A 22,242-nucleotide genomic window follows, 5' to 3' on the forward strand; every position below is an offset into this window, starting at 1 on the left:
TTATGAATGATGTGTTTTTCTTGAGATGTGTCCTGCGAGACTTTCCTGTTTTAATAAGAATGTCATACAAATCAACTTCTTCATGTTGGTAATCTTGGATGTGAAGTTAGCATGTTTTTCATCTTGTAAGAATAATGTTTTTGTGGACATACATTATTTGCCCATTTGATAAGAAGACCATACACAACCATTACTCTTCATTCTTGTTGTGCCTCAAGGTAATGTTTTTTTGGGTTTTTTCTGCAATACTTGCAGACCTGTGCCCCAAGACCCAGGCAGGTACAGACTAAACTGGACCAGAGATGAAATTTGAAGAGGCTTTACAACAGCTAAATGTATGCACAATTAGAGGAATTAAGATAAATCCCTTGAAATTCATGTGCCAAAAATACTGGTGCCAACTTTTTGCATGTTAAAAGTGCTTCACAGTAGGAATCTTGTTCCAGTTGTGTTTGAGATGTTAATATGTCCTTGAGTTACGCCAGTTACTATGGTCTGTGACAGTGTGTTTATGGTGTTATCAAAGTGTAGCATGATACGAGACTCTTCGACTCCTACAGAGCAGCAGGTAATCTGAAGCAGTGAAAGAGTTATTTATCTCTGTGAAAGCACATTTGAGGCAAGAAAAAGATTATCTAAATATGAAATGCTAGCAGATGAATAAACAGAGCTTGGATTTTGGTTTCTGATGGATATTGATTTCTACTAACTATTTTCTAAAAGAATGAATGATGTTATCAATAAGCCTGTGCTTAAATTCATTGAAATCATGTAGATAGTGTTCAGATGGTCACAGTACCACGCACAGCGCTGGTAGTTGGAGAGGTGTATTTGTAGACTAGCATGCATCGAAGATCCAGGCCTCTTAGAATCATTGGGCGTTATGAATGTTATAACATACTGAGAGAATATCTGGAAACATTGATTTGATGTGATCTATAACAGATTACAATCAGTCCTGGTGATAATGATCAATCAGCACATGAAGAATGGCTCTACCCAACTCACACACAGGGATTTACAACATTTCTTCACACATTTCACCAACATGGCACAATGCCAAGTGAGATTGTGGTGTTGCATCATGTTTTTGTCCCCTCTCATCAGATACAGTTATCAGAATGATTGGGCTGCGACAGTGTGGAAGTTTTTACAATGGATCTGTTTGAGGTTCAGTTGTGGGCAGTGGAGGTACAGGAATCAAACTATGTGCCACTTCTATGATGGAACACAAAAGCGATCATTTGATTATCAGCCACATATTGGGGTCGATCTCTTGTTATGCACCAAATCATTGGGGGTTTTATTTTAGTTAATCCCATTAAAAGTTGAGGAGTCAGACATGGGGTGGAGAGTGCACAGTCAGAGAGAGAGTTTGTTGTTTCATGTCATAAACAGAAACATGTTTCTAGAGAGATAATGAGACGTGAATGTGTTATGTGATGAGTATGGAGGCATCCTCGCAGCCTTCCATCTTATCCTGCTAATCTCCATTCCCAGCATGCAGCACATTACTCTCATTAAGATATGAATCAAACACCAGGCTTGTAAATTGCATGTTAATTGCTGTCTCAGTCGCTATGTACGCTGGTCTGCCATGTTTTCACCAGGCAAATGCCCACACATTCTGAAATTTGCTGCTCATTATTGATGATTAACAAGGTTTTGATGCTGACATCTACAACGTCATGTGATATTTATCCTGCTAATTCAGGCAATTAGCATTAGTGCACGACTGATGAGGCGGAGTAAGGACGGCTTATGATTCTGAAGAAAAGGTTGCATTGTCAAGCAGTTGTGTGGAATATGGTATTTTTAGGGTAATCATAGAGATAATTATAATTGCCCATAATTGTTGCTAGTCATGAGTGCTGTTTTCCTGTAGATGTAATGATATTTGTTCCAGTTGCGTGATAATGATGTGGATGTGATATAACCAGTGATACAGCCTTCACTCACTCAGATGCAAAGGCCATTTTTGACCCAAATAATTGTCAGAAGGGCAGAGTTCATTTGGCTTAGTTAGTGGGGAATATGGACCTGGGTGCCATTGTACAGAATAGTTCTTGAGAATGTCTGTTGTAAGTCAGAGTTAAAGTATGAGAGTTACGATCACATTAGCCCAGAGCTTGCCTTGGGTTACAGTACCCTAGATGAGTGGTTGCAAATCCTTCGGAAGTTCAGTTGTTTTAAGTGTACAGATTTTTTTTAAGGAAGTGTGTTGTCATGGAAGATCAATTACAACGCAATAATTAAATTTTTTTTCATGTTCGTAGGAAAAGATCCTGCTTACAACAAGTTGCTTTGTATTGTGTCTTGTTTTTTGTTAAAAAAAACATTTGGAAAATACATCGGCAGATGTTAATTAGATGCATCCAGCAATACTGTTGTATTTAAATGTAACAGGGGAATTGTTGTTGTACGGAGCTCTCAAGAAAATTTTAATTAAGCTTTGGACACAATAGAATTTCCATTAAACCTAATCTATAGTAGCTATAGTAGCTGCTATACAATACATCAAGATGAGAAACCTCCACATGTAATGGAATTTGCTGCTTGTTGTAAAGCAAGAGGTAGGTGGCTGGTATGCCTTGTATTTCACCTCACAAAGTGGTAGAAGCCTGTCAACCTTGTAGCTCACCTGCACCAGTAGTAGGAACCTGTCAGCCTTGTAGCTCACCTGCACCAGTGGTAGGAGCCTGTCAACCTTGTAGCTCACCTGGACAAGTACTAGGTACACATTTGTCCTTCTGCTCCAATGGCAGTTGCCAGTGGCAGTTGCCTTAAGGGCACCTGCCATTCACAGGTGACAGTGGTAGATGTTCAGTCAATCTTATTGCTAACCTGAATTAGCACTGAGTGACTGGCAAGAGATAAGTCACCTGGATCATGATGAGAAACAGCATGTCAGTGATACAGCTGGTAGTTAGTGGATATGAAATTTTTTCCTCAAGAATGTATGAACAATAATGTCTTTTCTGACTTCAGTGAACTCCATTCATATTGCACATTCTAGGGCATTCAGTATATTATATAACAGACTGTTCAAGTATTACATATAGAAAAGTAACACTATCTCAAATTCAGATGATCTGAAACTTGATAAAATACCATATTAGGTGTCAGATAAAAATTCATGAGACAAGATGTTCTTCCATTTAGATGTTTGTCGAGGTGGATGTCAGACATTTCTGGCATCTGTCTGTCAAAAAGCAATGGAATAAAGTTTTCTTTTAGCAGTGACCATCCATAGATGGCTGAATTATGTCTCCTGTGTTAGTTGATGTCCAGTATCCATGCTTACATAGCACTGAAATATATACACAGCTTCTGAGAGTAGTCCCCAGGTTTGATAAATAAGTGCCATTCTTACAGAATTGAGAAAGAAATTTGATGACCAGGGTAAAATTTCATATCATATGATCTCAGTTTCCACAGGTCTCAAGTTGACCAACAAAGATTTGCAGGCTGTGACAGGGACAATACATTCAGATTATAATTAACTAGACAAAAGCCCACATCACATCCAGTTCAAGCCATACTCTGACACCCAGCAGAGAGAAGTACACCTTGTGATCTCAGATATTCATCTCAGTACAGGTATATTGTTTGTGGTAATACCTGTGTCCAGTGCTGGTATGATGTGTGGTAATACCAATGTCAAGTACTGGTATGATGTGTGGTAATACCAGTGTCCAGTGCTGGTATGATGTGTGGTAATACCAGTGTCCAGTGCTGGTATGGTAATACCAGTGTCCAGTGCTGGTATGATACATGGTAATACCAGTGTCCAGTGCTGGTATGATGTGTGGTAATACCAGTGTCCAGTACTGGTATTATACATGGTAATACCAGTGTCCAGTGCTGGTGTGATGTGTGGTAATGCCAGTGTTAAGTACTGGTATGATATGTGGTAATACCAGTGTCCAGTACTGGTATGATGTGTGGTAATACCAGCATCCAGTATTGGTATTGTATGTTAATACCTGGGTCCAGTACTGGTGTGATATGTGGTAGCTGTGTCCGTGTTTTCCTTGTGTCTACAATCAGTGCCTTTGTTGCAACATAAAGTTTATCTTAAAGATAGATATGCTTTTTATGAACAAAAATCAAACTTTCTGTGGAGCTGACTGGACCCAGAAGGCAGGCCTTTACCTGGGTGAACTATATTACATATGAGTACATCAACAGCACATGATCTGAATGTCAGTGGCTAACACTAATCACTTCAGTTTCCTGCCTGGGGCTGTCCCAGGAACCATTCTAATTCTGTAATAGTAGTATTTCTTGTTAGCCTACCATGTCACATGTCTCTCACCACTAGCAGACAGTGTGAAGGCATTCTCAGGGTGAAAACTTGATGGAACATTGTCAAATGTCACTAACTGAAAGAGTAAATTCTAGCCACTGTCAGGGAGTCAACCTTGGGCTGTCAGGTTCCTTCCTGTCACATCAGATGGCAGTAGGATATAGGTGAAATCTTCAAGATGACACAGTATCACATTTGCAGCCTTCAGCAGGAAGAACAAGTGATAAAATGCAAATATGGTCATACAGAAGGATCAAACATTGTGACAACAGTAAGATGAACGCATCACATTTTCCCAACAGTCCATTTGGTTTCATTTGATGATGTGCTCACTAACAAGATCTAGAAAGTTCTTACAGTCAGGTAATCAACAAGCATGTGTAGTGAAATTTCAGTTTTACACATGCAAATCACACACCTGACTCTTCTACCAGCCAGTCCTCCCCACTCATAAAAACTAGTAAGTGATACAAGTGACACTACAACAATTTCTCTTTGAGTTCATTTTATGTCCTTAGTAAATAACTTATGACACAATGGAAACAGTCACTGTATTATATTACAGTTGAAATGTCTTCTCTGTGTCTGGAGGTGTCTTCTTAAAGGGTCATCACATTGAACCACTTGTACAGTATCTTACAACAAATATGCACCAGACACACTAGTTGAAATCAGATGATTTAGAAAAGATCAGGTCTAATTGCCGTTCAGAACATAGCCTAAGATGCCTGTGATGGAACTTGTGTTTGCACAGCTTGACTGGGATTCAAGTCAGACTTGTGACTTACACACAACATTTATATCAAAGTTCATGAAAGCGAGTTTTTGCAGGCATCATGTAAAATACATACTGTGACGTTGATTGAAAGTCAAGATTTTTCATTGATTTTCTTTGAAGCTTGATGTCAGTGGCAAATGAAGTACACTGATGCTGGGAGAACCTTTCCAGGTCTGTTCAAAACCAGTGTTCTCCTAGATCCGTGTATCTTGACAGAATCATCACATTTTGATGAGTTGATGAAACAAACTTATAATAAGCAGAATGAGTTGTGCAGGTGTAATGATGTCACCAACTTTCCCATGCATCTGTCAGTCACCCTTGTACCTACTACAGAACTGATCTGTGATAGCCCAGAGAATCTGTTAGATGCATGGGTATCATCAGGGTCACTGAATGGACAGTGTTTCTGTGAGTTTTTTTGTGTGTGTTTCTGAGTTTGATGTCTGTCAGTATTTTTCACTTATCAGAGAGGTACATACAGTGTGAGAAATAGTTTCCAAACTTTGCTTGCCGGTCGGGCCAGCCATGCTGTAATGTTACTAGCCGGTCAGGCCAGCCATGCTGGAATGTTACTAGCCGGTCAGGCCAGCCATGCTGGAATGTTGCTAGCCAGCTGGGCCAGCCATGTTGGAATGTTGCTAGCCGGCCGGGCCAGCTATGCTGGAATGTTGCTAGCCCACAAGATGAGTCAGTAGCCTGAAATTTGATTGTAGACACTTGTTTCATCATTAAGCTTCTAACATGATGAACATTTTGTCAAACCATGGTAGAAAAGTGTATAATAACTCATCAAGGTTGAGAGTGTGTCAATATCACTAGCATGGATACAACTGGATTTTCACTAACCACAGGCTGGCTATTTATCACACATGGTAAAACAAAATCTGTGGTCTGGACTACCATTTTTGTGGTATCCAAATACTAGAATCTGTACTATACTGAGAAAGTTTAATCCCAGATTTAGTATTTGAAACTACTTGAATCACTATAAAAAAGGAGAACAATTTTTCATGTACATTTGTGAATTCAAATAAGGTGCATAAATTGCAGAGAATGCCTGTGCTGTCTTAAACAAGAATGCTCTTAGGAATTGCTAGTTTAATGAATCATCACCATCCTAGTGTGAAGGAAGTGCTTGACACACCAACATTCCTGCTTGTATCAAGGAACATCCTGTGACCTGGGATCGTCCGCCTGTTGCTCCAGTAGAATAGACTGTATGTACTGAAGTCTTCTGTAATCATCATTGTATGCAGTGTGTTTCTCCTTCTGGCTAATTGAAAAACACTTCTTTATTAATCACCACCACCATCATCATCATCATCATCATCATCATCTGGGAACTAACAGAGTGAACTCAGATGTGACATGTGGAAGAGGACAAACTGACGTGGTTATATTGTATGTAATAGTTAAGTCCATATGCAGTGGTTTAATTAATACCTTCAACAAATGTTTATATTAGAAAACTAATGTACATAGGATGGTGATGGACGTTGACATCATAATGTTACCCAACCCTCTCTAAAAGTAATTTTCTTTATGATCTTATCAGGCAGTCTGTGCTCTGACAAAATCTGACAAAATTACCCATTTGGTCTATTTCTTTTGCTAGTGCCTGCACCAACATTTGTATGTAAACTGGAATTCTTGTGTCTCATTGACGCTATGTATTCCACTAGCCTTAACTTTGACTGGCCATTTTCACAGTCACTTGTACATTAACTCCTTGGAATATTATATTCCAAAGCACCGGTGAAATATGTTGTGCTGTATCCAGCCAAAAAACATAGTTATGATCACGAGATTTGGTGCAATGGTTTTAAGAACATTACAAGCAAATGGTGAAATACATTGTCAACTTAATACGAACAGGCTCAGCATTTCAATTCTCACCAGATGAAACCTTTATGTTATCTAGTTCCTTTTTAAAGCTGATCTGACTGAAATACTACACCAAAGCATGGAGTGAGTGAGTGTCATTTGACAGGGTTCTCACAAGACCTGGAAAACATGGAAATTTCAACAGACCATTATCCAGTCTTGGGTAAACACTGCTCTATGGTGCTAGGGTATTTTGATACCCTTGAACATATGCCACTGTCATGTAGACGCTTCATTCGCATTTTAAACATGTTATTTGATGAACATAACAATTTTTCAGGATTACATATTGTTTTTATTGTCATTTTAGCAAACGAAAAGAGGATGTAATTCAGAAAATTCTTTAAATTCCTTTATTACTGTGTCTGAAATGAAACAATATTTTTAATGCTGTGTCCCATCTCCAGTTGTCTATTCACACCTCGTAATGATAACATGACATGATACACGTGAAACATCAAGTGTAGCAATATATCTTTTGCTCATTAATTATGTTGATGGGTGCCATAGCCCCCTTGTAGTAGTGTTAAGGGTGGTTGTGGGGGGGGAGTAGCAGCAATACTCCAGCAACATGACAGGGGGAGCAATATTCCAGCAACACCATGGGGAGGCAAAATCCTAGCAATATCACAGAGGGAGCATTATTTCAGCAATATCATGGGGGACAAAGCATGGGAAATGTTGGGCATAGTGCAGTTAGGAAGAAGATGCTGTATTGTCTTCTTTTGTAAGTGGTAATCACAAGTAAGGTGGGGAAACAGTGTGATCTTTAATAGGATGCGGAACTTCACATCACAGTTCTATCATTGCTGTGTAGTACTTCATCTTGGCAGCATTTCCTGCTGTGTGGTTTCATAATATAAGTTATCACATCGTGTCTCTGGGAAATATGGGGTTTTATCAGTCGTGAGTAAGGTTGTATTCCCCGAGCCTCCGGCTTACGAGGGACTGATAAAACCCTGTATTTCCCGAGACACGATGTGATAACGCATGTATCTAGCTGAATGTTTTCACTAAATCAAAGCAAACAACGCACATCAAATCGACTTGCTGCCATGTTGACACCAGCTGATCATCTGACCTTAATTTTCTCACTTTGCGTCGTCACTGAGGCGTAGCGGGGTGATACGACTTTTGTAGCGGGAATACACGACTTTTATACTCCCGCTCGCGGATCGTGATGGACGTACATGGTATTTATATCACGTGGACCAATCAAAACTCGACATTCTTACATGAGGCTACATAATACTTCTAGTTGTTGTCCGCGGTAGTAAAGTCCATACTGAGAGTCAGTGCTGGTGTTTATGACTGGGTGAATCTCTTTATTGTATGAGGTTTCATTCCATCTGTTCCAAACTCAGAAGCAGACAATTTTGTTTTCAATGTCTCACGTATTGCCTGTTGCCATGGCTACTAATACATGTCATATGAAATATATGCTGGTATGAGAATGCCTTTCTTTGACTCCTGGTGATTATAGCCAAGAAAACAAATCAGCTGAGATGACACTATTGACAGATAACATAGTATTTCTTATTCCAGTGGAAATTGGTTTCCATTTGGTAATGTTTTTTGCTACAAGCAGACATAAAGTGCACAGTGTGTAAGGGTGTGTTATAGCACAAGTGCAGCATTCCTATAAAAATGGTGACACAGGGGTAGCCTAGTGGTTGAGGCATTTGCTCATCGCTTTGAAGACCGGAGTTGGATTCTCTACATGGGCACGATGTGTGAAGCTAGTTCCTGCTGTCCCCAACAGTGATACTGCTGGAATTTTGGTTAAGGCGATGGAAACTTAAACTCACACACTCACACACGCACATCCTCACTCACTCACTCATAGCTGTCAGTTGGTAATTCCTGAAGACTAAGTTCTCATTCCAACTGATAAAGAGGTAGCATTAATCAAAAACATGCAACCACAAAATCAAACATAATTAAAGCACAATTGTCTCTTATTCATGACATATAATATACATTGCTGCTTATAAGAAAACAAATAAACAAAATTATAAGTGTACAATCACTATTCAAAAGTGCAATATTTTGTGCTTGGGCTTATTTCCCTCGAAAAGAAGCCCTCAGGAGACTGAACCCAGTCATAGCTGGTGGGTGTGCACTCACGTGGAACGACAGCTTACGATTGGCTGGTTCATTTGATGATACGCCGAGGGCTCATTGTGTGTACAGAAAGATTATTATTTTAATGGGCATTTTAGAAGTATGGCGAGTCACAAGAAAGTAAGATTCTTTATGGATAACAACTTCTTTTTGTGTACTTGATGCATCGTTTCAGTATGGATTCAAATACTATTGTCAAACAAAATCATATAAACTAGAAGAAGTTGTTATCCATAAAGAATGTATATAGAGATGTTGGGTTTTGTAAATAGACGTTCTCTGAATTTACGTTTGATCTAATCAGAAATCATCTCATAAGAGATGGTGAACTACTGCATGGCTGGAAACTGTCATTCGTCCAAGTACAAAGCAGGGCTTGAGAAGAGTTTGCACCAGTTTCCATCAGATCCAGTCATCCGAGAAAGATCGATGTAGTTTGTTTGCAACCCACAGACATAATAAAATGTCATGTGTACAAGTATCACACCTACCTGATTACATAACGTGGCAGAAACAGGACTCAGGGTGCAGGAGTCCTAAATCAATTTATTTTGTTTATGGCATATAGCCTAATAGGCGTTACGTTCAAATTACATGTGGTCAATGATTGAAGCTGTGTATTGCATGTTGTCTTTAGCAGACAAGGCAGGCAGACACTGAGCTTTCTCTGTGACAGTGGGTGCTTACCACAATCAACAAGTTTTTTTATGTAACGAGTAGATTATTTACTTGATTGTGTAAAAAAGCCAAGATAAGACTAATGCTCACGACCTTTTCATCGCATATTTTTCAACTTTATATGTTGAATTGGCATTTTTGATGATTTGTTTCAGTAAGTACATACCAAAAGGTATCAGAATCTGCTTTGAAAATTTGTGTTTTACGTTGCATCTGACCTTTAACAAAGCAATGAAACATGCCTCTGCTCCTGGCAATTTGGGTTGACTCAATGGCCGGTGTGGTTTCAATTTTAAGCAATCTGAAAATGTTTGACTGATTTAAACTTCGACACTGCATGAATACTCAGTGCAATTTAGAGAGGAGTAATACACGTCATGTTAGGGATTAAACACAGTTACTACATAGGCGCATCTAGAGGAGGGGAAGGGATGGGGGTTGGTGTACACACTACAACCACCCTCTCCCTGAGACCTCCCACACCCCCCATGCCTTCCCCTTTTGCCCTGAAAGTTGATTAAATGACCATGGGTGAAAATGAAAGGTGCATTACCTCTTTCTCAAGGGTATGGGCCCCTTTTTCAGCCATGTAGTGAACTAGTAAATGGAAGTGTGGGCATGTGAAATCAAATATGCATGTGTAAGTTGTTGAAGAAGGATATGGCAGCTTGACTCCTGAGAGTTTCTAGGACGTTACTCATGTCCCGCTACAAAGCACATGTGATTCATGTGGTCTCAGGCAAGTGAGTGTGTTCAAAACTGCCTCTGTTCACCCATCAATGAATGGGTACCTGGTGGGATAAGTCATTTGACTGTTTACGTTCTAGCGCCACACAGGCAGCTTGGGTTATCTGGGGTAATAATGTAGTAGCACTGTGAGCATGTGCAAGTGTTTGGAAACAGGCGCTTCATAAGTGGCTGTTATTATTATTTTTATAGAATTCCTTGACAGGAGTTGATTTATTTCAGGTGTCATCTGCTGATCATGGGTAAAAGTTTATGTTTTTTTCACCCACACTCCTGCACATGACTGCGTCACCCAGTACTTGGAGCAATAACTAGCATTCATACGAATGTACACCATTATATACGTTTATCAGTTATTTCAAACTTTGTTTCAGATCTCAACCATGGTTTGTTCATGACATTGAAAGTACAGTTGCACTTCTGGGTGGAGTCTTTACAAACACTTTGATTGGATACTGCAAGTGATTGACAGCTAAGACCAACAAATCAGCATCATGGGTGAGATAGCTCCTTGGAACCCCATGCAGTTCATCTTCATATCGCTGTTCACCTGCTACCTGTCCTTCATGAGGCCCCCAGAGGGTAAGTTATGTGATCAAGTCATAGATTTGCAGCAAGGTTGTCATTAAAATTCATGGAGAGAACTTGGTGAGCATTTATGAAGGGAGTGTTATCTAAAGTTATGTTACGTCTGTATTTTAAAGTCACTTGTGTATTACAGTAGAGTAAGTGAGTGAGTGAGTATGGTTTTATGCTGCTTTATGCAATATTCCAGCAATATCACAGCATGGGAAAACAGAAATAGGCTTCACACATTGTACCCACGTGTAAAGCGATCGTCACAACAGAGGTTTGAAGTGCAACACATAGTGTTCCTCTCTCATATCGGAGTCAGATTTTGTGAAGGTTTCATGCAGTCCTTATATGCCCAGGTGATGTTTGTCAGCACCTTCCCTTGTGGGTGGAACCAAACGTGTCAGCCTCGGTGATTTTATCGTGGTCGCTACGCATTTTATCCTCAATCTAATTCCATGTGACTATACTAGAAATTCTACTAATTTGGACAAAGTTTCTTACAATTTGGATATATAGACAAAAACATATATTTTTGTTAATTAAGTACATTTTCACCAAAAGGAGACGACTAGAAGAAATGTACAGCTGACAATTTGGAAATCTGCCCTATGTGAAAAAAAAGCTTCATTCTTGAATAATGTTATGTTATTTTCCTCAAAATTCATCGTGATTTGAACTATTTAATTGGCTACTAATTTTATGGTTAGACTACTAATTTTATCTTTGAAACCTCTATTTGCAACACTTAGGGGTTGGCATCTTTAGCTGAACCTGAATGGTGAACATCTAAAGCCTTTATCACCTCAGGCTCACTCACCCACCCACCCACTCTCCACTGTGTACTGTGGTGGTGTGTGGTCCAGTGTATTGAGCTCAGGTCACAAATCAGCTGAGGATAAGCAACGTTGGACCCGCAGAGTCCCTTGATCGGTGACTCCTAAGTTTCTAAAACATCAATTCTGCCCCGAATGGATGTGCATGTTATTCATGTGGCACCAGAGTTTCTTCAAAATTGCCACTGTTTGTTCACCAAGCAGAAAATGGGTACCGGGTGGGGTGAGTCATGTGGCTATTAACCTTCTAACTCCTCACAGTAAAATATTCATCCTGGAATGGCACTGTAAAAGTGGACTGTTATTGTCATATTGTTGTTTCAGGGGGGATGTCGGTGATCGCGCTGTACCTCCTGACATTCTTCATCTGTACCCCAGCCCTGTACATCCAGCTGAAGCTGGGTGGCTACCTACAGAAGGGCATTGTGGGTATATTCTCTATGTTCTTCCCTATCTGGAAAGGTAAGTATATCCAAGTGGACTGATGAAAACTTATCATGCTTGTACTTGTTAAATCATGAATAGCTAAATTGGTATAGTTTTCTACAGATGGTATGATTATACCCTACCTACAAAGTAATGGGGTTATATAGCATTTATACCATCCCTTCAGTCTGAAACTATGTCTAGAGCACCTCTCCTGAAGTTTTCTTGTAAGACTTACCAAACTCCACACAGTTAATCAACATCCATAGATGAGTCTTGTGCTAATTTGAAGTTTGTCAGTTTTTTGCTGTTTCCATGGAAACACAACATAGTGCAAAATGTGTTTGATGGTTGTCTTGTCTAGAGCATATCATCAAAACTATACATGCTAGGTTCATGACCAACAGATTTGCCTTATGTTATTCTTTTTGCAAAATGTGATGTTTACTGTTCACATTTCATGGTGTTTCATGTCATATGTACCATTTGTATAATCTGTATCAGTCATTTCCTTGTCCCTGAGTGGAAAGCAGGGGTATGTGAGCTGTGCTCGCTACTACCCTTGTTAGTAGAGTTGGGTATTGGTTGAAATGTCACAACTGATGATTGGTTGATTACCAACAAGCAATCATGAACTGAAAAATTCCTAAGCATCATTTTTAGATTTTCCCATTCAGGTTGTTATGGCAGATAGGTGTAGCATGGTTATTTGTTGTTATTTAGAAACTGAGCAAATTTTATTTGCATTTGCAAACTTCACATTCAAGGTAAAACTATGTAACTTGATACTTTAAAGTGATGACTTGTATGTCATGAACATAAACTTCCTGCAGTCCTTGAGAAATATTCAGTCATGACTTTTCAGCAGGTAAAGAGAGTTTTCTAAGAATTGAGACCCTGAGAACTTCCAAGTGTTTCAAACAGTAGTACCCAAATCACTTGTGTTCGAAAAGGAGAAAGTAATATCGATTGCTTGGTATTTGGTAACTGGGACCAATCTTCAAATATTTCAGTTATTCTGAACACCACAACTTGTTAGTTGTTGCCATTTCTGCCATGTTTAGTCCCTCTGTGTCTGTGTGACAGGTGTGGGTGTTGTGGCTGTCATAGACATGCTGCTGAGACTCACCAACCTTGCCCCCATTGTGGCCCAGTTCGGTACCTACGCCTTTATTGCCATCTCCGAGCAGCCGTATGTGTGGGGCAACTGTAAGGCAATAGTGGACCAGTCCTTCTGCTATGATGGCCTTTCAGATGTGAAGTAAGTAATCATGGTAACGGACACAAAAACAACTGCAACAACTTGTTTGTTGTCAATGGTCATTTGAAGCTTGCTTTGGTTGTGCCTCAGTAAATCCAAGATTTATTTTTATTACTGAAAAATGTCAGTAGCCAGGTTTGATCCCCCACATGGGTACAGTGGGTGAAATCCATTTCAGGTGTCCCCCAGTGTGACACTACAGAAATATTGCTAAATGTGGTGTAAACCAATATTCACTCACTCGGTGTCACAAGTCAACTCAGGTACCTGTTACCTGCGGTATGAAGTGCCCAGCTCCAGACAGTCCCCCTCACCACTTCAACATACAGATATTTTTACTTCCTTTAAGTAAAACATATTGACTTTTGAAATTGGGTGCGGTAATTTTTCCTTTGAGCACAGTTTTCTGTGGCCAGTGTCACTATCTTTATGTCAGTAAGTACCAGAGATGTAATGTTGCATCAGATTATCGATGGATTGCAACTGTTGAGCCTCCTGTAGCAAATAACTGATGGTAGAGATGAAAAACTATTGATGCATCAGTAGTATAGGTGACTTTTGCAAAAAGTACCAGATTCTTTCACATTGATTTAGAGCTCTCTGCCCCTGTTACCCCTTAAACAGGCTTTGTCTGAGTTTCAAGTTTTTGTCTGGCATTCAGAGAATGAAACTACTTTAACTTGTTTAGATTTCAAATAAATAAACATTCATGTGTGAAATGACTTCAGATGCAACAGTTCAAGGAGAAAACAAAAATATTGCCACAGTTGGTTGCACTAGGATGTTTAGTAGTTGTTTTCCCCTCATTAGGTGCCCCTAGTGAGTACAAGCCATACTGCAGTGGTATCAACTGGTTGTAAGTTAGCACTAGGTCACCGTTTCAAGATAAAACTGACGTCTGGCTAAGGCTTCAGTTGCTTGTATGAACAGGTCAAATGATTTTCCAGAAAGCTATTTTTAAGCTTTCTATTTTTGTCATTTTTATTGTGGGTTTTTTTCATTGTTAGACTCTGTCAAGAATTTTTACATTTCATTTCTAGAATTATGAACAACTTGAAATCCTACCAAAGAGTTGAGGAGCTGTTTTACAGGTAAGTCAGAGATTTTTTACATTATCAAAGGGTGTAAAACTGATCAGCTGTCACCTGCAGGCTACACTGACGTCATCATAACTGTTGGTGCTTTGTTGAAATACATCTGGCAGAGCTGGCACAATTCTGATGTCCTCCACCATAATATTGCTGGAATATTGCTAAAAGCGATGTAAAACCATACTAACTCACAAGTGACGCACCAGCCTTTCACACCCACTGTCTTTACAATGCTTTTTTGCTGAAATTAATCCAGCAGGCTTAAGGTTAATAATTCTTACCTCTGTGATGAGAGTATTGTATTTGCTTGTCTTTGTGATCAAAGTATTCTCTTTACTTGCAGACGTGAGTTTCTGCAGCTCTCCCCTGGTGTGGATTCCATGGATGGGTTTCCTCAATGGAAGTTCACAGAGATTGCGAGGAAGGCCGAGGTGTCACTGATGCCAGTGACGTTGGCCATTGTGTGGGTCATCATCTTCCTCCTCGTTGGCTTCGGGGGACGCTTTTGTGGATGGGTATATACTGACTCTACTTAGTTTCAATTTCATGTATATTCCCTGTCTACAGTGCTGATATCAGATTTAGCTTGGCCTCACAAAGAAGGAATTGCATGATATTGTGATATTATCAGATGTATATCAACAGAATCTGGTGTAAATTCAGCAGTTTGTTTTGCTTTTATTTGTTGAATATGTGAAAAACAGGGGTCTCTGACCTATGGAAAAACCTGAATGTGCAATGTTAGCGGTAAGCATTATATCAAGACTGAACCCTAGTCTTACCGTCAAAATTATTTAAGGGTTAGGAAAATTACTTAGAAACCAAAGCAACAATTATGGAGGACCCAAGGGCTGCCGTAGGTAGGGCAGTTTAACTTGTCAAGATGCATCACATATCTGTCTTCCTGTGCAGGTGTTGTTTGTGATGGGTCCAGCTGCTCTCTCCTGTCTACTGGCTGTCCTGGGCTATGGCTACACTCATCTTGACAGCTCTGCTGCCCTCGCCTACCTCAAGCAAGTGTACTCCTACAACTCAGAATACAGTGCTTTACGAGTATGTATACACCTTGCCTACATCCCACAGTACAGTGCTTTATGTGTATGTACACACCTTGACTATATCCCAGAATGCTGTGCTTTACACGAACGTATGCACCATGCTTACATCCCAGAATATATTCCTTCATACATACACATACAAGTTGGATTATTCCCTTCTCCGTAGACATATGACCCAGCTATTTTGTATGTTTCCCTACAGAGCTGGCAGCAATCCCTGCTGGTGGTGATGAACTCGCTGCCAGTTTGGACTATCATCGCTGCAACCATGGGCAAGATGTGTGGCAAGGGGAGGTCAATACGAAACATGTGAGTACTGTCATATAGTGCCAGCATATACCAGTACCATCAGGTAGTGCCATCATATACCAGTGCCGCCATGCAGTACCATCATATACCAGTACCATCATATGGTGTCATCATATACCAGTACCATCATATGGCGTCATCATATACCAGTACCATCATATTGCGTCATCATATACCAGTACCATCATATGGTGTCATCATATACCAGTACCATCATATGGCATCATCATATACCAGTACCATCATATGGTGTCATCATATACCAGTACCATCATATGGCATCATCATATACCAGTACCATCATATGGTGTCATCATATACCAGTACCATCACATGGCATCATCATATACCAGTACCATCATATGGTGTCATCATATACCAGTACCATCATATGGTGTCATCATATACCAGTACCATCATATGGTGTCATCATATACCAGTACCATCATATGGCATCATCATATACCAGTACCATCATATGGTGTCATCATATACCAGTACCATCATATGGTGTCATCATATACCAGTACCATCATATGGCGTCATCATATACCAGTACCATCATATGGTGTCATCATATACCAGTACCATCATATGGTGTCATCATATACCAGTACCATCATATGGCATCATCATATACCAGTACCATCACATGGCATCATCATATACCAGTACCATCATATGGTGTCATCATATACCAGTACCATCATATGGTGTCATCATATACCAGTACCATCATATGGTGTCATCATATACCAGTACCATCATATGGCATCATCATATACCAGTACCATCATATGGTGTCATCATATACCAGTACCATCATATGGTGTCATCATATACCAGTACCATCATATGGCATCATCATATACCAGTACCATCATATGGTGTCATCATATACCAGTACCATCACATGGCATCATCATATACCAGTACCATCATATGGCGTCATCATATAACAGCACCATCATATGGTGTCATCATATACCAGTGCCGCCATGCAGTACCATCATATACCAGTACCATCATATGGCGTCATCATATACCAGTACCATCATATGGTGTCATCATATACCAGTACCATCATATGGCATCATCATATACCAGTACCATCAGGTAGTGCCATCATATACCAGTGCCGCCATGCAGTACCATCATATACCAGTACCATCATATGGCGTCATCATATACCAGTACCATCATATGGTGTCATCATATACCAGTACCATCATATGGTGTCATCATATACCAGTACCATCATATGGTGTCATCATATACCAGTACCATCATATGGTGTCATCATATACCAGTACCATCATATGGTGTCATCATATACCAGTACCATCATATGGTGTCATCATATACCAGTACCATCATATGGTGTCATCATATACCAGTACCATCATATGGTGTCATCATATACCAGTACCATCATCTGGCGTCATCATATAACAGTACCATCAAGTAGTGACATCATATACCAGTACCATCAAGTAGTGACATCATATGCCAGGACCATTGTATAGTGCCATCATATACCAGTACCACAATGTAGTACAGTGAAGCCTCGTTAGTCTGGACGCCGATAATCCGGATGTCTCGTCTCCCGGACGATTTTAGCGTGTTACCAATTAATGCCTATATAATTTGCCGGACGCTGAATATCTGTAACCAATCAGTAAAACAAACAGTAAATTGCTTCATTGTCCGGACACTGTAAATCATGTTCACGAACCGTAACAGCGCCTCCCTTGCCTCCCGGGCGATGTTTATGTAACTGCCCTCAGTCATTGGGAACAATAAACATTGAGTTGACATGATGAACTCTTGTTAACTAAGTGTACGCGAGGTACAGACACAACTCAAAGGCGTGGATGACCAGTGAGCTCTTTTCTGATTGGCTGAATATTTTTGACAGACAGGTGCGTTCAAGTGATTTTGCTTCTAGACAATGCTGCAAGCCATAAATGTGCTTCGATCACATTGCAAAATGTGACCTTGCATTTCGGGGACGAGATATCACTCGAGAAAATCATCGATGTCAAGAATTCGATGAAAAAGGTAACACGCACACAAACGACCATGAAGGACTTTTTGGTGTGACTGTGACATTGTACAATGTTCCTGGAAAATCAACAACAAGAGACTTTGCAGTGCCTTGAATTTATTTACATGTATTGTTGTGCTTGCTATTGGTCATTTTATAAGCTTTATAACATTAAATGTTTATTATTTGTTTAATTCAGAGTCGTGTCTTTTTTGTAATGGTAAAGGGAAGAAACGCTTGCTGAGACGTGGGATTTTATTCAGTAGTCCGGATGATTCGCATTCCGGACGAATTTGCTGAAAAACACAACCGTCCGGATTAACGAGGCTTCACTGTACCGTCATATACCAGTAACAATACACTCAGACCCGATTTGCTTGTTTCATCCAGTTAACCCTGACATCTCGCTATCCGGACAATTTTCAAGTGAAACCAAAACATCCGGATAAATGGAGTTCAACTGTAATACCATCATATACCAGTACCAGTGGGTAATACTATCAGTTGAAGGAGGAGACTACACAACTCTGTGATGCAGAAGTATACATCACGTATCACTTTCTTTGCAGCACCTGGGTTCTTATGGTTGGCATCTACGCACTCTGCAGCCAGCTGCCTCCAATCACTATGGCACCATACCTTGGTGAGATGATCTTCAATCAGCAGAGTCCGGGCATGCAGAGTGAGTTTTGATTTATGGTATACAGAGCTTTGGCATGTAGAGTAAACTAGGAGTTGCAGTATACAGAGCTCCAGCTGTGTTTGTGTTACGGAACAAGATGGTTCAGGGCTGCGTTGATGTCAGAATGTGTTTGTGTGTTACAAATCAAGTGGGTCCAGGGCTGTGTTGATTGCAGAGTGTGGATTTTTGTTACAGACCAAGACGGTCCAGGACTGTGTTGATGTCAGTGTGTGTTTGTGTTACAGATCAAGATAGTCCAGGGCTGTGTTGATGTCAGTGTGTGTTTGTGTGTTACAGATCAAGTGAGTCCAGGGCTGTGTTGATTGAAGAGTGTGTGTTTGTGTTATGGATCAAGATGGTCCAAGGCTGTGTTGATGTCAGTGTGTGTTTGTGTTACGGATCAATATGATCCAGGGCTGTGTTGATGTCAGTGTGTGTTTTGTGTGTTACAGGTCAAGTGAGTCAAGGACTTTGTTGATGTCGGTGTGTGTTTGTGTGTTATAGGTGAAGTGGGTGTTAAGTCGGTCCAGGACTGTGTTGATGTCAGTGTGTGTTATTTTTGTTACAGATCAAGTGGGTCCAGGGCTGGTGCTATGGCAGATGCCAGCAGCCTTCACAGTGCTCAAAATTCCACCCATCTATGCTTTCCTCTTCCTTCTGTCTGCATTCCTCTTCGGTCTCATGTTCTTGGTGAGTTGGTTAAATGTGACCAAACTACAAGTAATCACAAGGCAATCTCAGACAATTACAAACACTTTGTAGGGTAGCCTCATGATTAAGGCGTTCCTGAGTCACGCTGAAGGCCCAGTTTCGATTCCCCACAATCGAGCACAATGTGTGAAGTCCATTTCTGGTATCGCACAGTGCCATTGCTGGAATATTGCTGAAAATGCTGTAAAACTAAACACAGTCAGTCAGTCAGTCAGTACAGGGGTGACTGTGTGGTACATTGTTCAAGCATGACTTATCATGTAACTGTTTAAGTGTGGAAGTGTTACACCATCATCATCACATTAAGGCCTACATTAATGGTAACAGTAATTAAATGTGTTGATGAATTGATCTCCAATGTCAAAGCAAATTCTACATACACAAAATGCCATTTTCATCCTGGGGAGATTCGAGCCATTTCCAGTGTGCAGTTTTCTGTGTCCAGGTGGTGGGCTCATTGACCATCGTAGACAACATCATGGACAGTTTGGAGGAATGGATAGACAAGAAGTGCTGCAGCAAGATCGTCATCCACCTGCTCATGACCTTTGTCATCATGTGTATTGCTAAAGGCATGGGGATTCTACAAACAACCAAGGTGGATACATATTGTGTTGTTAAATGTAAACAGATGTCTTGTGAAAGGCATTGTCGTTAAAGTATTGTACAAACAGCGAAGGTAGATTGAGGTGTGTTGTTAAAGGCATAGGGAATACTACAAACAACCAAGGTAGATGCAGGTGTGTTGTTAAAGATAGGTAAAGGTGTGTCATTAAAGGTTGATACAGGTGTGTCATTTAAGCTGTGTCTTTAAGGGCATAGGGATTCTACAAGCAACCAAGGTAGATACAGGTGTTGTGAAAGACGTGGGGGTTCTGCAGACAATCAAGGTAGCTACAGGTGTGTAATGCATGGCTAAACCAGTGTTCTCTTCTTCAGGCAGGCATGTACTACTTCATTCTCATCGACCAGTCCGTCTCCAAGATTCAGTTTATACTAGTTTTACTGCTGGCATTCGGGCTGCTGGTTGTGTACGGTGAGTATATCACTTCCAGCATGTATCATTCTGATGCTGATGTTTGATTTTAACACAACTATCTGCACAAGGGGAGACAATTAATGTGAGTCTGAAATTGTGAGCATGTGTCCTTGAACAAGACTCCCACCCGAAGCTGCCATGTTTATCTGATGCTGGTAAAGAGTACTTAAACATATTCACATATTCAAGTCATTGTCTTTGTGGCATACTATTTTGGAAACTTGGTATTTCTGGATGTTGTTGAACAGCTTCTAATGTAGTGTCTCACCAATGTCATTCAAGGTAAATATTTATGCAAGGGGTCAGTCTAAGTTTACCAGTTTGAGTCATACCTTACTCATGTCAGTATCTCTTCATTCTGACTTGCCCAATATGGTGTATGGGTGACACCAGTCAGTGAATCATTCTGCACCCTCATATTGTTTTGTGTTTCAGTGAAACAGAACTTTGCCCTGGCTGAGAGAATCATCATGGGCCTGTGGTTAATTGTGTCAGCACTCTTTACTGCGGTGAGTTCATGTATGTGATGACATACAGACACATCCATAATTTGTGTAGTCACCACTGGGTGTATATATATATATCTCTCTCTCTCTCTCTCTTTACCCTTCACAGGGTGTATGGTTTATATGTTTGTGTACTCCCCACTGGGTGTATGGTTTATATATATATATTTCCCCTCCACAGGGTGAATGGTTTATATGTTTGTATACTCCTCACAGGTTGTGTGGTTTGTGTGTTTGTATAGTCCTCACAGGGTGTTTGGTTTATATGTTTGTATATTCCTCACAGGGTGTATGGTTTATATGTTTGCGTAGTCCTCACAGGTTGTGTGGTTCATGTGTTTGTATATTCCCAACAGGGCATGTGGCTCATGCTGTTCCTGAAGACATATGACCGTGATCTGATCTATGAGGAGGTTAACTACACCTTCCCCAAACCATGGAAGATTGTTAGCTGGTGCATTGCTGTCCTCCCCTACATCGGCATCCTGCTGGGAGCTCTGCACACGCTCTTCACCACACATGGCCCTGGGGTATGTCTCTCTCTCTCTCTCTCTCTCTCTCACTCACTCACACAGAGTGTACACTCACTCACATATATTCCAGGTATATGGCGGTGGTCCCTAAATAGTCAAGTCTGGAGCAGACAATCCAGTGATCAACAACGTGCACATTGATCTATGCAACTGGGATATGATGACCAGCCACAAGCCTGACCACCTGATTCTGTTGGTCACCTCTGACAACAAGCATGAGTTACTGAAGACTGACTTAACCCAGATCTTCACAGGTCCAGTGCATTGAGTTGTCCTTGACCATGAAAGGAATTTGTATGGCCTAAACATTGTGATGTATTAACAAGGGCTGTTTGATCTGTTCCTTCATCTGCATTCTTAGTACAGCATGCTGATGGATAGCCTAGTGGTTCAAGTGTTTGCTGATCACACCAAAGACATAGGTTCGCTTCTGCACATACAATGGAACAGTGTATGAAGTACGTTTCTGGTGTCCCCATCATGATATTGTTAGAATATTGCTAAAAGCATGGTAAAACATACTCACTGACTATTAATAAAGTAGATGCTGTTCTCAGTTGTCTGACAGTGTTTTCCCAATCGACCTCAAGCTACAGTGTGAATTACATAGTCCCTTTATGAAATGAATAATACAGCAATTGGTCGTT

General features: G+C 40.4%; 1 protein-coding gene across 2 annotated transcripts in view; it reads left to right on the top strand.

The window, feature by feature from the left end:
* The window catches only part of LOC137260322 (sodium- and chloride-dependent taurine transporter-like), a 65,252-nt gene that overhangs the window by 36,445 nt on the left and 6,565 nt on the right, over nucleotides 1–22,242 (top strand). Inside the window, exons 1-14 of one of the 2 annotated variants that reach the window (XM_067797999.1) lie at nucleotides 6,273–6,295; nucleotides 10,898–11,105; nucleotides 12,257–12,394; nucleotides 13,445–13,619; nucleotides 14,660–14,710; nucleotides 15,054–15,225; nucleotides 15,623–15,763; nucleotides 15,971–16,077; nucleotides 18,694–18,806; nucleotides 19,375–19,496; nucleotides 19,963–20,115; nucleotides 20,457–20,553; nucleotides 20,992–21,065; nucleotides 21,419–21,592. In XM_067797999.1, the coding sequence (XP_067654100.1) occupies nucleotides 11,018–11,105; nucleotides 12,257–12,394; nucleotides 13,445–13,619; nucleotides 14,660–14,710; nucleotides 15,054–15,225; nucleotides 15,623–15,763; nucleotides 15,971–16,077; nucleotides 18,694–18,806; nucleotides 19,375–19,496; nucleotides 19,963–20,115; nucleotides 20,457–20,553; nucleotides 20,992–21,065; nucleotides 21,419–21,592 (1,605 nt within the window). In that variant the 5' untranslated portion in view covers nucleotides 6,273–6,295; nucleotides 10,898–11,017. Of the gene's footprint in view, nucleotides 1–6,272; nucleotides 6,296–10,897; nucleotides 11,106–12,256; nucleotides 12,395–13,444; nucleotides 13,620–14,659; nucleotides 14,711–15,053; nucleotides 15,226–15,622; nucleotides 15,764–15,970; nucleotides 16,078–18,693; nucleotides 18,807–19,374; nucleotides 19,497–19,962; nucleotides 20,116–20,456; nucleotides 20,554–20,991; nucleotides 21,066–21,418; nucleotides 21,593–22,242 lie in introns of those variants that run through there. The other variant, XM_067797998.1, reaches the window with a different exon arrangement.

Source organism: Haliotis asinina, chromosome 13 (assembly GCF_037392515.1).
Source record: "Haliotis asinina isolate JCU_RB_2024 chromosome 13, JCU_Hal_asi_v2, whole genome shotgun sequence".
NCBI classification, from domain to species: Eukaryota; Metazoa; Mollusca; class Gastropoda; order Lepetellida; family Haliotidae; genus Haliotis; species Haliotis asinina.